The sequence below is a fragment of the Microtus pennsylvanicus genome, chromosome 6 (genome assembly GCF_037038515.1).
Source record: "Microtus pennsylvanicus isolate mMicPen1 chromosome 6, mMicPen1.hap1, whole genome shotgun sequence".
Lineage (NCBI taxonomy): Eukaryota > Metazoa > Chordata > Mammalia > Rodentia > Cricetidae > Microtus > Microtus pennsylvanicus.
Window position 1 is genome coordinate 31,755,748 of NC_134584.1, and position 15,695 is coordinate 31,771,442.

The 15,695-nt window shown below is 40.2% G+C and overlaps 1 protein-coding gene across 1 annotated transcript in view; it reads right to left on the minus strand.

Moving 5' to 3' along the window:
• Plcxd3 (phosphatidylinositol specific phospholipase C X domain containing 3) overlaps positions 1–2,127 on the minus strand; it is a 155,821-nt gene extending 153,694 nt beyond the window's left edge. The window contains exon 1 of the mRNA XM_075975969.1: positions 1,769–2,127. Coding sequence (XP_075832084.1) covers positions 1,769–1,871 — 103 coding nt within the window. The 5' untranslated portion in view covers positions 1,872–2,127. The remainder of the gene's footprint in view (positions 1–1,768) is intronic.
• Positions 2,128–15,695: the final 13,568 nt, after the last annotated feature.

Below are 15,695 nucleotides of genomic sequence, written 5' to 3' on the forward strand. Positions count from 1 at the left end.
CGTTTATGGTGAGACACAAATGTGGCGTTACACTGTTCCTCAGAGCTGGTATGATACCCCAGGCGTTTAACCTCCTTGCATCTCTAGAGATTTTCTTTACAGGAAGCTAGCACCTCGGTCCTTGCCGTTATTACCAGCTCGGTGCCAGAAGCAGGTGGACCAAGTGAAAAGAGCCGTCTAAGAAAACAATCAGAAAGCAAAGGAAGAAGAGGATGCCGGGGGAAGCGAGAGTGGCATTTCACTTAGGAAGTTGTGTGCTTTCTAGTCCTTCAAAAGAGCAGCCCACAGACTCACCAGGAGCATGGAACTGATGCAGAGGGGGAGCTGGCTTGTGCTTTACCAGAGAGACACCTAGGCCCCTGGGAAGTCATTCCTTGAGGAAGGACAAAGGGATAGACAACCTTTTTCTGAGGACAGTGAGCTGTTCAGCCTGTGCCTGCCCTTGCCACAAAGTATCCACTCCAAATGAGTTAAGTTGCTGGTGAGTTCCAGCGCTTGCTTGTCCCTTAGACACTCGGGATTTTTCCAGAAACCTGTTTTATTTCTCTCCCTTCTCTCCTTATTTCTTAGGTTTCAGGTCCACTCCAGTCCTCCAAGCTCATGTTTTCGTGGGGTTTTGGAGGTGGAGAGGACAGTCGATGGAAGTAGACCAGAAGGTTGAATTTAATAACTCAAGCTCTACTCTGGGCAGGGGGTTGATTATCCATGACTAATTTGCCCTCCAGCCTAGTCTTGTAAGAGTCCCATGTGCAAACCCTCAATCCATGCGCATAACCGTATTGTTAAAGAAACAGAGGCATTTCTCCAGCTACAACACTTGTAAACTGTCCAGAAACAATCAATCACCCCTCTTAGATACTGGAATTAGGGACTACGGAGTGCTCGGACCCAGAAAGCTGGCCAGCTCTCTGTGCACACTATGCTAAAGCCTCTTAATGCCACACAACTATACCTGGCTGGTCCTAAGCTTCCTTTCCTCTAGGCCACCAGCTCAGTCACCTTTTCCGGGGCAATCTGCTCATTCCTACCTCTACACTGCTGCTCACGGGGATTTCACTGCCTGGCTTCTGTCTGGAGCAGCAATTGTGTGGTCTGCAAGGGTTTGTCCTCCTCACCTAGGAGCTCTACCTGAAGCAGCTCTTTGACTAGACTCCCTCCGCGTCCAAGCCAATTAGGAAATGCTTGCTTTCTGCTTCTGCTTCTTGCCCCCTTCAGCTCAGTGTCAAGGACAATGATTATGCTGCTGCCGCCACTGCCACCGGCCACTGGCCCCTGAACTTTCATCACTCTTCAGAAAGCGCTTTGTCTCTTTAAAGGAGACTGGGGACGAATACTAATGATTGGGCTAGATTCTAACAGTGAAACTACCAAATCCTCCTAAGTCCACGCCAAGGATGGACTCAGTGATGTTTCGGAGCTGAACTCCTAAGACAGCCCAGCTTCCTTCCATAGCGCACCATGGAGCCACAGATTAAGAAACCTGACCTGCCTTGCCCCCAGCAGACCCCTTGAATCTTCAGAGAAAACCATAGAATGGGGACCAGGACGCGATCCTGGAACCACCTTCTCCCCTTCCCCAGCCCTGCAAGCACAACCTGCTTCTGAAGACCAGGGGAACCAGTCACCTTGACTTCCAGTGCCAGGGTCCTCCAAGGTTTGGAAAACCTGGGTACCCACCCCGTGGACGAGCTTCCCTCCCGCGGGCACGAGGCAAGTTAGCACTGAGTGTAGGATGAAGCAGGGCGGGGCAGGTGCAGCGGGTACCTACCTGGGATGGCTAAATTGGTGAGGGGAATGCTGTGGATGCTCTCAGGCAGAGTTGCCATCCAGTCGGCGAATTTCAGCTCGTTTTTCCCCTGAGACGAGGCCATGGTGCTGGTCTGCTTGCCGCCGCGCGCTGATCCCCACACTCCTAGGCACAGACTGGCAGCTGCTGCCGCTAAGCCAATGTTTGCTTCGGCCCCGCTAGAGTTTACACTCCGCTCTGCGCCACACCCACAGGATGGCGCAGACACATGCTCATTTTAATAATTATTCAAAAACACCCCATGCTCTCTCCTTTCCTTCGCCAGACTCTGCTGCCGGGGCTTTTGTTCCTGACGTCCGTGCTCCGCTCTCTGCTCTCTCCCCCCTCCCTGCAGACTCCCTCCTCCAGTCTCACCCCTCCTAGGTGGCTCTGCCTTTCCTCGCCATTCTGCAGCTCCCCGTCGCTTCTTATTATTAGTCTTTTATCTTCTTAAAAACTTGGCTTTCCACGCTCCTTTGTCCCTGGTCTTTCTCTGTCCCTTGGTGTGACTTCCTGGTCTTGTTTGCATAAAAGGCAGTCTTGCAGTGGAATCTAAAATTCCTGGTAGACTTTGGGATGTTCTTGCCTCCTGAAGAGAAGCCGCATCTCTTTGGCTCTCAGGACTTTCCATTCTTTCTAAAGAGTGCTTCTTTTCCTGAGGCACAACAGGTTATGCCTTCCCTCAGCCCTATTTGTACAAAATGGTGGTCTTTATATATCACTTTGCCTAATTTTTGGAGGAGCTCATACACTTGGTGAGTGGGAAAGACAGTATATTCTACAGTAGGATTCTTAATTCCTGGTTCCAGACATTTCACGGTCAAGAAGCAGGGCTGCAGGTTTGAAGGACCCACTATTTCTGCGGAGAGACACTTAGTTTCTTGGTTTCATGGCATTCGGGATAAGATGAAAGTCTGACGCTGGAAGAAAATCGCATCTCCCAACGACATGCTGTAATTACTGCCAGTAGCATTTGGTGGAATGGATTTGGCACCATTTGAAGTGATCTATGTGATTGTTTGGATTTTCATTCCTTGGCAGACTAGAGAGATGTGTCTCTCCAGAGAGAAATCGCTTGTGTGGCTCCAAAGAACTGTCTGGGTCCACCTGCTCCCCAGTGAGAAAGAGGGGAGATCACATCTTACTAATGTGATGAGGCTGGCATTTGTCTGAACAGGACTGCAGGAGTCAGACTGAACCTGTGCAGGGCCTTGGCCGTTCAGACCAAGGATGGGCAAAGAGGGCCTGTTTTCCTGTGGAGGGGTGTGTGAATTCTTTCCCTTATAGGAAATCCTATTAAGCTGAATAAATAAAAATCAAGGCAGGAGAGACAGCACTGTGAAACATGAGAGTGATCATTTAAATTCAGTAAACCCATTTAGCATTGTTAAAAGCCAGGGAGCCCTCGTATTTTGTGCAAGGATGCCACGGCCAAAGAAAATTCCCATCTATTCGAAATCACTGTGGGGAAGATAGAGAGAGGAAAGATAATGCTCAATCATTTTGATCGAATTCTCTTCCTCTCCCTGGAAACAGTTCATAGTGTCATGAGGACATGGTAGGTCTATCTTTAGGGATGAGAATGAGATGTACTGGAACTTCTGCTCAAGGAACTCCTAATGTTCTCACTAGCAGAACAGATCCTCATACCCCTTCAGTTTGAACGAGCACCAGCTCACGTTGATTTCGTTGGCCAGGAGATCTATAAGCATCCGTTTTCTGAGTAATGCCAGTAATCTCAAGGCAGCCTGCTGGGGCAGCAGGTGAGGTTCAGACGGCAGAGTTAGCTGCACTGTCTCCGAGGAGAGTCCGTCAGTCCCTGTGAGCCCAGTTTCCTCCGTTGTACAGTCATGATAACCGAGCGATTTGTGGTGCCACTTCCAGGAAAGATTGGAGATGCTTGCTGAAACAGCAGGGTCTGTATATTCACTTTTTTGTGTTTTTGAAACTGCCCTAGCCTTTTAAAGTATTCTTTCTAGGGTAGTAAATTAATTATGCATCCTGGGAGATATTGTTTTGTAAGATGTACTTGAGAAATACTCTCTGTCCAAATGCATTGTGAGGATGTGTCCAGGAAACTTTAAGACACAGTTTTTTTTAAAAAAAAAAATAAGACTTGCCTCTTCCTCTGGGAATTTAAATATTTGCTCCTAACTACTTCAACTGGTTGGATGAGGTCAATACATATGATAATAGGCAACATGCTCCATTCAAATGACTGTAAACATTCCCTCATCCACAAACATCTGTATAGCCAACATCTACTTTAGTATTTGAACAAACAGCTAGTCATCATAATGCAGGCAATTCATGATATGGAAGAAATCATCACACTCACTGGCAATCTAATGCAAATTAGTATTTGAACAGCTAGTCATCATAACCCAGTCAAGTTATAATGTACCAAAAATCCATCATACTTACTGGAAAATTAATACAGAGTTTGCTATCAATCCACAGATCTCTTTGGGACTCTATTGTTCTCTGAGTCTGTTGTGGCTAAGAATCAGAGTGTCACATGCATGGTAGTTAGAAATCAAAAGAGAAAAAGCATAGATATTTTCTTAGATTTTTTTAAATCATGCAATGGGTCTGTGTTCTTCTACGCACAACATGGGGAATGCCCTTCAAGTTTTACCGTGGAGTTTCACAGTGATCTATTTTTCTGGTTACATTCTGTTTCTGTGATAGAACATGTTGACAAATGCACTTTGAGGTAGAGAGGGTTTATTTCATCTTACACTCCCAGGTCATGTTTATCTTTGAGGGAAGTCAAGGCAGCAAACTGAGGCAGAAACCTGAAGGTCACACTGCTTGCTGTTCTGTGTAGTATGACCTCAAACCAGGGAATGCACAGCAAGGGGCACAGCAGCAACCAGGGGGGAATGCTGCTTGCTAACTGGCTTGCTTCCCACATAGACTCGTGGTTAGGCAGCTTTCTTATACAACCAGGACTACCTGCCTGTGGATGGTCTCACTCACAGTGCAATTATAATTGCATCAATTAATTAAAAATTCACAATCTTCATGCTCACACGCTTATATTAGCTAGCTAATTCCTCAACCAAGGTTTTTCCTTTCAGGTGACGCTAGGCTACTTGACACAGACAGTTAAAACTACGTAGGACACCCACCTTTAAAACTGGAAGTCTTTTAAGCATGGGTGAAAAGAGTAATGTGAGCTCAAGTCCTATAGCCCCTTCAACTTCTTCATGCTATCTACTGTCCGTCAAACTCACACCCTGCAAAGGGCCTGAACATCGCTTCTCCTCTCAACCGTCTTCTTACTTCCTGTTCATCTTTACCCATAAAAATACGGTAGCTGTTTGCCTTGTCTGCCCATTCAGTTCACAATCTCACTTCATTGTTAAATAAATTTTCTTTTTAAGCTAAGCCGATTTTGAATTGAGTTAGAAAGAGTAAGCATTCTCAGAAGTCAGGAAACGCTCCAATCCATTTTGGTCAGATAGTGCCTCAGGAGAGAACATCTGCTTCCAGCAATTCAATCAAACTGGTTTTAAGACGGGGTTTGCAAATTAGTAATTTTAGAATCAAGCTTAAAAAATACATACACAAAAGGTAATAATCTTTGTAAAATTAATAATAATGAGCATGACTTTTTTATTATTTTCTATAATATCTAACTAAATATTCCATCCAAAGAAATCTACAGTATCTGAAATACAAAAAAAGTTTATATATATATATATATGTTATATATAATTTTATTTTTCCATTCAAAGTTTCCACTTCCTCCCCTCCTCCTACTCCCCTCCCGCTCCCCCACTCCCCCTCCTCCCTCCCCCTCCAGTGTTGAGAGAGGGCAGGGTACCCTGCCCTGTGGGAAGCCCAAGGCCCTCCCCCATCCATCCAGGCCTAGGAGGGTGTGCATCCAAACAGACTAGGATCCCAAAAAAGCAGTGCATGCAGTAGAAACAAGTCCCAGTGCCATTATCAATGGCTTCTCAGTCAGCCCCCATTGTCAGCCACATTCAGAGAGTCCAGTTTGATCACATGCTCGTTCAGTCCCAGTCCAGCTGGATTTGGTGAGCTCCCATTAGATCAGGGACGCTGTCTCAATGGGTGGACCAACTCCTCGCAGTCCTGACTTCCTTGCTCATCTTTTCCCTCCTTCTGCTCTTCAACTGGACCTTGGGAGCTCAGTCCAGTGCTCTGATGTGGGTCTCTGTCTCTATCTCCATCCATTGCTGGACAAAGGTTCTATGGTGATATTCGAGATATTCATCAGTGTGACTATGGGACAAGGCTAGTTCAGGCACCCTCTCCTCTCCCTTCTAGAGCTAAGTCTCTTGCCAACCCTAAAATAACTCCCTTAATTAAGATATCTTCTTCTCTTCTACCTGTTCCTATATCCACCCTTCCTCCATCTCAAACCTCCCACTCCCCCAAGCTCTCCTCAATCTTTCCCTTCTCCTCGTTGGTCTTAAGCATGGTTAGAGCAGACATGGTGTGATTTAGTATTCTATATTGCCTGTCACAATGACTAGGATGTAAGAGTTCATTCTAATAATTAATTTTACTCACTTATTTCATAAATATGAATTGTCTAGTTCATATGTGCTCTGTCCTAGAGGAAGAAAATGGAGCATGGAGTCCCTGAACTCTTTGAAGTTTTTGAATACATGTTCTAGGGAAAAGTGTCAAATGATACTTCGATAGATGAATAAATAAATTATGTAGATGTGTCTCTCACATTGCAGGGAAAACATCTCTTAACATCTCTATTTTTATCCCCTCACCTAACAGGAAAATCATCAAAGGTTTAGACCTTATTGTTGAAAATATAACTTGAAAGAAAGATTGATTTAAAAAACATTTGGTTACTTTGATGCTCTGTGATGTTTTTCCTTATCTTCTTCTCACCATTGTTATCTTATAGTTAGTAGTGGCATTTGGAAATTCCATTTGATACTCTTCTGGGTCTCCAGAAGTTTATTACTGTAAATACATGGTTCCTCAAAGCATAGAGAATGAGAGAGATGGGCATAGCCTGGAAAGGAAGAAAAAAGTTGCTTCAGGTCAATGAACTGAATCAGAAAAAAGATGAATGAGATGAAACATTTGTGTCATTGAGAAAAACTTACAACATCTGTATCAATATTTGTACTTGTCACAAACCAAGAGCAACTCACATAAACACATAGGAATAAATAGATCAACAAGTGTGAAAGAATTGGAATATTATTCAACTTTAAAATGTTCTGATATCAAGATACAGGGGGAGGAACAGAGAAAAATGTAAAGCTCAATAAAAATCAATAAAAAATTAAAATAAATAAATAAAAATGTCCTGATATCTACTATAAAACAGGAAATTTGAAGAAAAGATGCCAAAAAATTAAATACTGTATGATTTAGAATCTGAGCTTCCTAATTAGTCAAATATATAGAGACGGAAATAAGAATACTTTCTATAAAAGGGAGGGGCAATAAGGAATAATGATTTATTGCTTTGATGCTATAACCTCACTTCAGGGTCCTCAAAAGATTCTGGAAATGATATATAGTGTAGGGAAAGCCCACTGCCGTGAATGTGTTTGGAGCCACTCAAATGTACACTTAAAATGATTAGGATGCCATTGACTGTTGGACAAACTATTATGCTAATTTAATTGATTATAGAGGCCACATTTCTTGATAATTCATCTTCCAGGAAATCGCTAGAAAGAGCATGCTTGAAGTTGAGCGAAACCTGCTGCAGCGAGGCAATACACTAGCACAATAAACCAGAAGGAAGCTACAGAGTGAAGGTACAAGCTGTGTACGTTCTATAACATGCCTGTGTCCAGCAGAACTCCAAGGTCTTCCCGATAGCACTGACACAATTCCCGAGGCCAAGGAGCATTTTCCTCTTCTCATTGATAAGGAGGACACAGAGTGGTACCATTTATCTAAGGTTCCTCTCCTGACAAGACTGATTTCATTGTTAATGTTGATCCATGCTTCCTATCAGTTACATTTTCACTTATACTTATGGAAAGAAGTTGACGCAACATTTATTGTAGGTCATGAATGGTCTTGCAGTGTTTGTCTAGGTATTGTGTATTCTTGACATTTTGAAACAGTCTCACAGCTACGAAAACGTGAAGATACTCCCTGCTGCAGGGGAATTCACTCCATTTCCATTTTCAGCCGCTTATTGCAACCCCCTCTCCCAGAAGGCAGACATCCGTGTCTAGAGCTGCCTGGAACGCATCACCTGTGCTGCGGCACGCGTGCTCACACCATAGAGAAGGACTGTGAGAAGAGTCTGGTGATGAGATTTCGGTGTAGCCCTAGGCTCAGAACTATGTGTCAGCCCGTGGAAGATGATGTCAGAAATGTGGGTGTGATGTGAGAGAAACAAGCAGTTGGCTCTTCAGGGAACTCAGGGCAATATTGGCAAAGGCTGGATTTGAGAGTTTGACACTTTATGCTTCTTCGGTTTTCTAGATACTGTTCTATTGTTTATGACTACAGCCTTTTTTTAAGCTTTCATTTCTGTTTTAGCTTTTTGGAGACTGCAGCTCATGTAGTTCAAACTGGCCCCAACTTTGCTTGGTGGCTGAGGCTGGACTTGAACTCCCAATCCTACTTCTTCAGCCTCTCAAAAGTTGATACAACAGGTATCTAGCACACTTGGCTATAACTATAGAACTGACAGATAAGGATTTGCTTTAAACACTGAATATTCATCTTGATTTAGTAATAATCTTCTGTCTACAACTCTATGTAGCCTTGTATTTGTAGCTTTCTTGTTGCTGTGAACAGAAAACTGACAGGAAGAAACTGAAGGTGGGAAGGATTTATTCTGGCCCAGGAATTGTAATTACAGTCCAGCCTGGTATAGGAGGCACACTGGTGGAAGTGTGAAGGCATGGGGATGTCATATCTGTTGTCAGAAAGCATAGACATACGTTCTTCATTTTCCATTTTGATTTGATTCATGACCTTAGACAATGCTGCCACCTTCTTTCAGGACAGACCTTCCCTATTTAATCTTTAACTTATGGGAGTTGAACTCCCAGACATTCCCAGAGATGTATCTCATGGGTGATTCCAAACCCAGTCAGGTTGGCAGTGGTGATTCACCCTTACTCCTTAAATATGATTTTGATCCTGTTAACTTCCATCATATAAGCAAACAATTTAAATATTAAAGCTATTCCTTCTCATACTTGGGATCAAAAACTAAATATAACATAAATAATACACTTTACGGAAATCTTACTATGTTCTCTTTAAGGAAGTTGATACCACACTATCTATAGCACCTACAATAAGTGACTATAATATACATGACAAACAGATTTTAATAATGAGAATATAGAAAGATGCTTTATTCTATTTTATAAAAGTATTTATAGTTTTAAAAGATTAAGAATAAATATCATAGTAAAATGTCAAACTAGAGAGACTAGGAGTAGCTACTCACAACTCCAGTGCTGAACACAAGTGGCTCAATTTGCACTATCATGATGTTATTGTAGCCTGTTATTACATGCCTGTAACTAATCCATTTGATGTCAAATACTAAATGAACTTTTGGTTCATAGCTACAGTTGGCATTCAGTATTGTTATTTTAAAATATTTTATCATAAAAATTTTAAACATCATTGTGGAAATAACAGTTAATTTGCCACTACATGTTTACCAGTTTCAATAAGAGCAGCTAACGAGAAACTTTTTTATTTTCACATACTTGCCTTCCAAACTAGATTATTTGCAAGCAAATCCATATAGTATAGCATTTAATGCATGATGTTTTGGTATTAAGTCAATAATTATTTTATTTAGTAAGAAATCCAATTCAGAGTTTCAAAATAAAAGGTAATAATTTATGAAATTAACTGATCAATTATACTAGTATGGCAAACTAAACCTAAACAAATTATCAATGTGAAGTTTAAAATATTTTTACTTAATTCAGGCTAAATATAGAATAAGTCTATGTAGCTTGTATTGTAAGGAAATTATAAAAAGTAAATTAAAGTTCACAAATATAGACCATTCTATATTTACAGCCTTTGGTTACACTTTGGTGTGATTTATTAAAACTCACACAATTTTCTGTGTATCTAGGAATCATTGTAAACATATGTATTAATAATCTTCAAATCCTTTCTCCTTTAAATGATTGAAATATCTGTATGCTGATCACATTCAATGTTTATTTAAATATAAAAACATGTTTCTAATAAGCAAAGCTAATATGTAAATTTCATTCTTCATACAACAAGTAAATATTACTATTAAATCATTTTATTACATAGCACATGTATACGACATAATATTTCTTTTTATATTTCTATAAGAAATAATGTAATTTCATTTAATTATTGAAGTTAGGTTGAAAACAACATCTGATAAAATGTCAAAAGTACATTTGCATATGTTTTTCATAAGCCTATCTAAAGACAAATGACATGTTTCTAAGAAATAGGCATGTGTTGGAATAATAATCTTAATATTTTTAGAGTGTTAAATGACTATATTTGCGATAAAAGTGTCTTTGAAAGCACATAAAAAAGACTTTGTATACAGATGTGTCTTCAGACACTGTAGAAGTTATTATCACATTTATACCATATCAGAAAAGAAAGTATTATTTATATAAGATGACTTAGAAACTGCTTTTCTGGCCCAAGCAAAGACATTTTAAAGGAGATGAATGTCAAAATCTATCATTAATCACATAGCCACTGACAGAAAAAGCCCAAAGGGAGACTGCAATGCCTCAGCATCTTACTTCCCTGGCTGGGAGGTTGTAGTCTTTCAAACACAGTGGAAGAAAATGTGAAAATGAAACCACATAACTAAAAATTTCCTCTCCTAGATATTCTTATGAAATGAGGAAGTTATGGAGTTGCCTCTCTGAAAATACAAAATTAGTATGCATGTAGCCTCCAAGTTAGTTGGGGAAAAACACACATGGAGAAAGAGGTAGGAAACAGAACATATTCCAAGTGAGTAATGATAATTTGCAAACATGGGAGCCATGACACTCATCATGATTTTGTAAGAAATTTGACCATGAGATACTTAAATTCATATTTAAGTCAGGTAGCTTACTGTTAAGGGAAAGCATATTACAGTATATAGCTGACTAAGAAGAAGGAAATTTTAAATAATTTAAAATTATTTAAGCACGATCCCACACAGTTCAATGGGATGGAGTTGATTTAACTCTTAACTCTGAAACACATACATAGGTACATTCATACGTAAAACGTTTATATCCAAAGCTTACACCCACCATTGTCATATACTGTGAATAATCATAAAACTTAATTCTTCATCCATTATTACTGATGTTATCATTTTTCCAAGAGATATTATTCATTTTTACCTGGTTAGTAACTCTGATTAGTGCAACTGGAAAAAGAAGCATCTGCTATTGTGTTTGTTCATACTGTGCTTCCTGTTATTCACAAGCTTGAAAAAAAAAACTAAGCTGTCTCTCATGGAAGACGTTAATGGGTCTGAATTGACTCAAGTTCATCACTATAGGTATAAAAGAGATAGATTGACCTTCACATAGGCAAAAACTTTAAAATTAAATTATATTAAATAATTGTTGGAAATATAAACAATGAGATGTTAAGGACACACATTTCCGCATGCTCTATGTTTAATGAGATTATTTGATGAATAGAAACATAAAATGATTACAGAATGAAATAAATACATAATAACCAATTTAAAGTTATTCACACAGATTTTGTATGAACATTGTAAGGTAACATCATGCAATGGTTTCAGACTAAGGATAGATTTAAGCACCTATTACTACTAATAGTCAACATAACCTCTTTTCATTAGCTTGGAGTTAATATACTAAAACCTGTACTAAGAACTAGAAAAGGAAAGAGATACTATAAAACAATAGCAACGTAAACAGTATGATACTGGCAGGACCAAATATCTATGGAATAGTTGAGGATTCAGACATAAACTCACTGCAGCCTCCTGATTTTTGACAAAGAAGCCAAACATGTGTTAGTTAAAAGGCAGTAACTTTAGCAAATGGTGCTAGCCAAATGGCATAGTTAGTACAAGTAAGTACATGTCTCTCACCCTAAATAAAACTCAACTCTAAATACATTGACGACCTCAACGTAAAATCTAATAATCTGAATTTGACAGTTGAAAGTAATGAATATGCTCAAATAACAGGCATAACAAGAGACTTTCTAAATAAGATTGCCAGAAGAAAGGCATTAAGATCAACAATGAACCAATGAACAAACTAAAAATCTTCATTATACCAAAGGATACCATTATTTGAATAAAGAAGCAATATACAAAATGGTAAAAAAAAAATACTGCCTATGATGAATTGAATGAGAATAGCCCCCACAGACACGTTAATTTTAGTTATAAGAGCTAGTTAGGGGACAGTCTAAGCTAAGGCCAATATTTCATAACTAATAATGTCTTAGTGTCATTATTTGTGGACTGATGGTCCCAAGTAGAAAATACTACTACTTCACTCATTCCCTTTTAGCTTTCTCTGTATATGCCTCTCTTTGCCTTATGTTTATGAATCAAGATTAAGCTCTTAGCTACTGCTCCAGAGCTATGCCTACCTGCCTGATGCCAGAGTCCCCTCCATGATGGTCATAAATAGACTCTAACCATTAAAAGCTGTAAGACCCAAATCACCTCTTCTATGAGTTGCCTAGTCATGATGTATCATTACAGCAATGGAAAAGTAACTAAGATACCAGCTATACATCAGACAGAGGGTTAGTGTCTAGAATAAACAAGAATAAAAAAATACAACAAAACAAATCAAAAACTGTCAAGACAGCAACCCAGTTATAATTGGGAACATAAAATAAAATAGTTCCTAAAAGAAGAAAATCAAATCGCTAAGAATTTTTTTTGAATATTCAACATCCTTAACTATAAGGAAAACCCAATTAAAATTTATTAAGAGTTCCTCATACCTGATAGGAATAACTAATATAAAAATCATGTCAAAAATATTGGCATGGATGTGGAGAAATGGGAACTTATTCACTGCTGCGAAGAGTGAAAACCGGTACAACCATTATGGAAATCAGTGCGGAATTTCTCTAAAAAGCTAGAAATAGATATGATGTATTATCTACCTATACTACACCCAGTCATATTACCGAAGGACATATGTTTAATAGATAGTGATTAATACAAAACTAGCCAGCATGTATAAAAAAGGAGATGGCAGAGTGTTCGGCTCTTAGTAGAACATTGGTACCATATTCCTTCTGCCCATGGTTCAGGCATCCTTGTGGAAGAGTCAGTGAAGAGGGCAGCTACTATAAAATAGTATTTGTCAGACACATCAAGACCACTGCACAACTGATTCACAGCATCTGTGACCGAACACACAAGACTGGCACAAAACCAAGCCAGTCAAAACACCAGCCTGGATGGAGGAGAATTTCCTGAAGTCCCACCCCACCAGAGGGGCATTATATATTGATGATTGCTGATGGATTGCTGCCCAAGAGGCTGCTGTGTTCCGGTAGATGGGTCTACACCCATGCACACACAAATAGCACTATGCAAACTCTGTGGGTTTAAAAACAGGGAGAGTACAAGAAGTTGGGAGATGAAAGTGGTGGGGTACATAAGAGAGGAAGTGGAGCAGAGGGAAAGAGGGAATGGGTTTTTTCAAAATGTACTATATGCATGTATGAAATTCCTAAACAATTTCTTTTTTCTTATTTTTTTTTTGTTTATTTTATTTTTTTTTAGTTGTTGCAAAAAAAAAATTCCGCCTCCTTCCCATTTCCCATTTCCCTCCCCCTCCTCGCACCCATCGCCCCCTCCTCCCACTCCCATACCCCTCCCCCCTCCCCCCACTCTATTCCCCCCCCCCCTCGAGAATGAAGAGCAGTCCAGATTCCCTGCCCTGAGGGAAGTCCAAGGTCCTCCCACTTCTATCCAGGACCAGGAAGGTGAATATCCAAACAGACTAGGCTCCCACAAAGCCAGTTCATGTATTAGGATCGAAACCTAGTGCCAGTGTCCTTGGCTTCTCATCAGCCTTCATTGTCCGCCACGTTCAGAAAGTCCGGTTTCATCCCATGCTTATTCAGTCACAGTCCCGCTGGCCTTGGTGAGCTCCCAATAGATCAGTTCCACTGTCACATTGGGTGGGTGCACCCCTCGTGGTCCCGACTTCCTTGCTCATGTTCTCCCTCCTTCTGCTCCTCATTTGGATCTTAAGAGCTGAGTCCGGTGCTCCAATTTGGGTCTCTGTCTCTATCTCGATCCATCGTCAGATGAAGGTTCCGTCCAGATGGAGCTCCTCAGCACCTAAACAGGGACGGCTGGTAGCCCAATGAGCCCCCAAGCAATTTCTTAACATTACTTTTTTATTTTTTAAGATTGTAGTATAATTAAAAAATAAAAAAGTTAGAAATATGAAAAAGATAACTATGAAATAAATTACTAATTTCTTTTTGAGCAATCACTATAACAAAAAAAAAATAGAAATTTGGAGATTCTTCAGTTGACTCAATACTATTTAAAACTGATCAGCGAGAGACTAAGTTTGGTATTTTCCAGACTTTTTATTTGGTGCAACTGATGAGCCTGTTCCTCTTCATTTCATGTTTTGTCATTTGAAAACTACTCAAATCCACTCGCTGCCAAAACACTCAAGTTCAACAGACTGATTAATTCCGTTATACAGATGTTTCTGCGCACGTTAGTAAGGCCTGGGGCTTGCTTTTTTCATTCAGATATTTTGAGCATATGTAGCGTTTCAAATCAAATCCAAGTTACAAATTTTTGTATCGCATATGGCAGGCTACGAGAGGATGGAAAGTAATGTATTAAAAGTCACTTTTGGCTAGAAGCTAGGAAAGGAAGTCAGAAGAAGGCAGGTTCCAGGCGCAAACTTAGCAGCATCTCTTGGGCCTCTCCGGAGCTGTGGCTCTAATACTAGATCAATGAGTTCCCTTGAAATTCTCTGTTGTTTTAGAACATTCCTCCAGTGTGGATTCCCCAATCAGGTCTGCAGGTGACCTCTTCAAGAATAAGACGAATAGTTTGTGAAGAAAATCCGGGATATTTTTTTCCTTCAAGGTGACAGAAAAGGAAAAGAAGCCACCTGGATGGGGAACATGAGGTCTTGGAACTTAGTAATTCAAAAGAAAAGCCTGTACAGACTGTCTGCCGTGACTGGGAAGATGAGTCCTCTATCAGGCAGCTTTCAAAGCAAACTGAAATCCCTGGTGACATGGATCTGGCTAAAAAGTTGTTAAAACTTGGGTTTCAACAACAGCGAGTGACCTTTGAAGATGGAAATGAGATACATATGGAGAGTTAGGTACGCGTGCCCAGCCTGAAACCTCAGGACTCAGGAAGCTGAGGTAGAAGGACGGAAGACTGAAGTCAGTCAGACTGGACTACGTAGAAAGACCTTGGCTCAAAACAAACAAGTAGTTTTTTTTAAAGATGAAGTATGTGGGCTTATACCACATATTTCACCGTTGGAGCTTGGAATGAACCTACATGCTGACAAATTATGCTCGATTTGTCTTAAATGGTGGGACCCAACCCTGCTTCCTGTAAACTCCGGGTGAATACGGCCCGATGGAGAGCCACTGCCTTCCAAATTGCTCGCCAGTGTGCATTAGAAAGTCGCAATGGCAGTTGTGGTTTGGAAGCACTTTGGGTTTCATAATGAACAGTGAAATCTAAAACCCGTGTGAGCTAATGCTCCCACTCTCCTTAGAAAGTACATTTAAGGATCATTTTCCTAAACATTCAACCTAAGGGATTTGCCTGGGAAAATTAACAAAGAAACAGTCAGTTATTAGCAGCATACACTTCGTGATATTAATTTTTTTCTTACAAATCTTTTCAACTCAATATAGAATTGAATACCACAGTTCACAAAACAAAGAC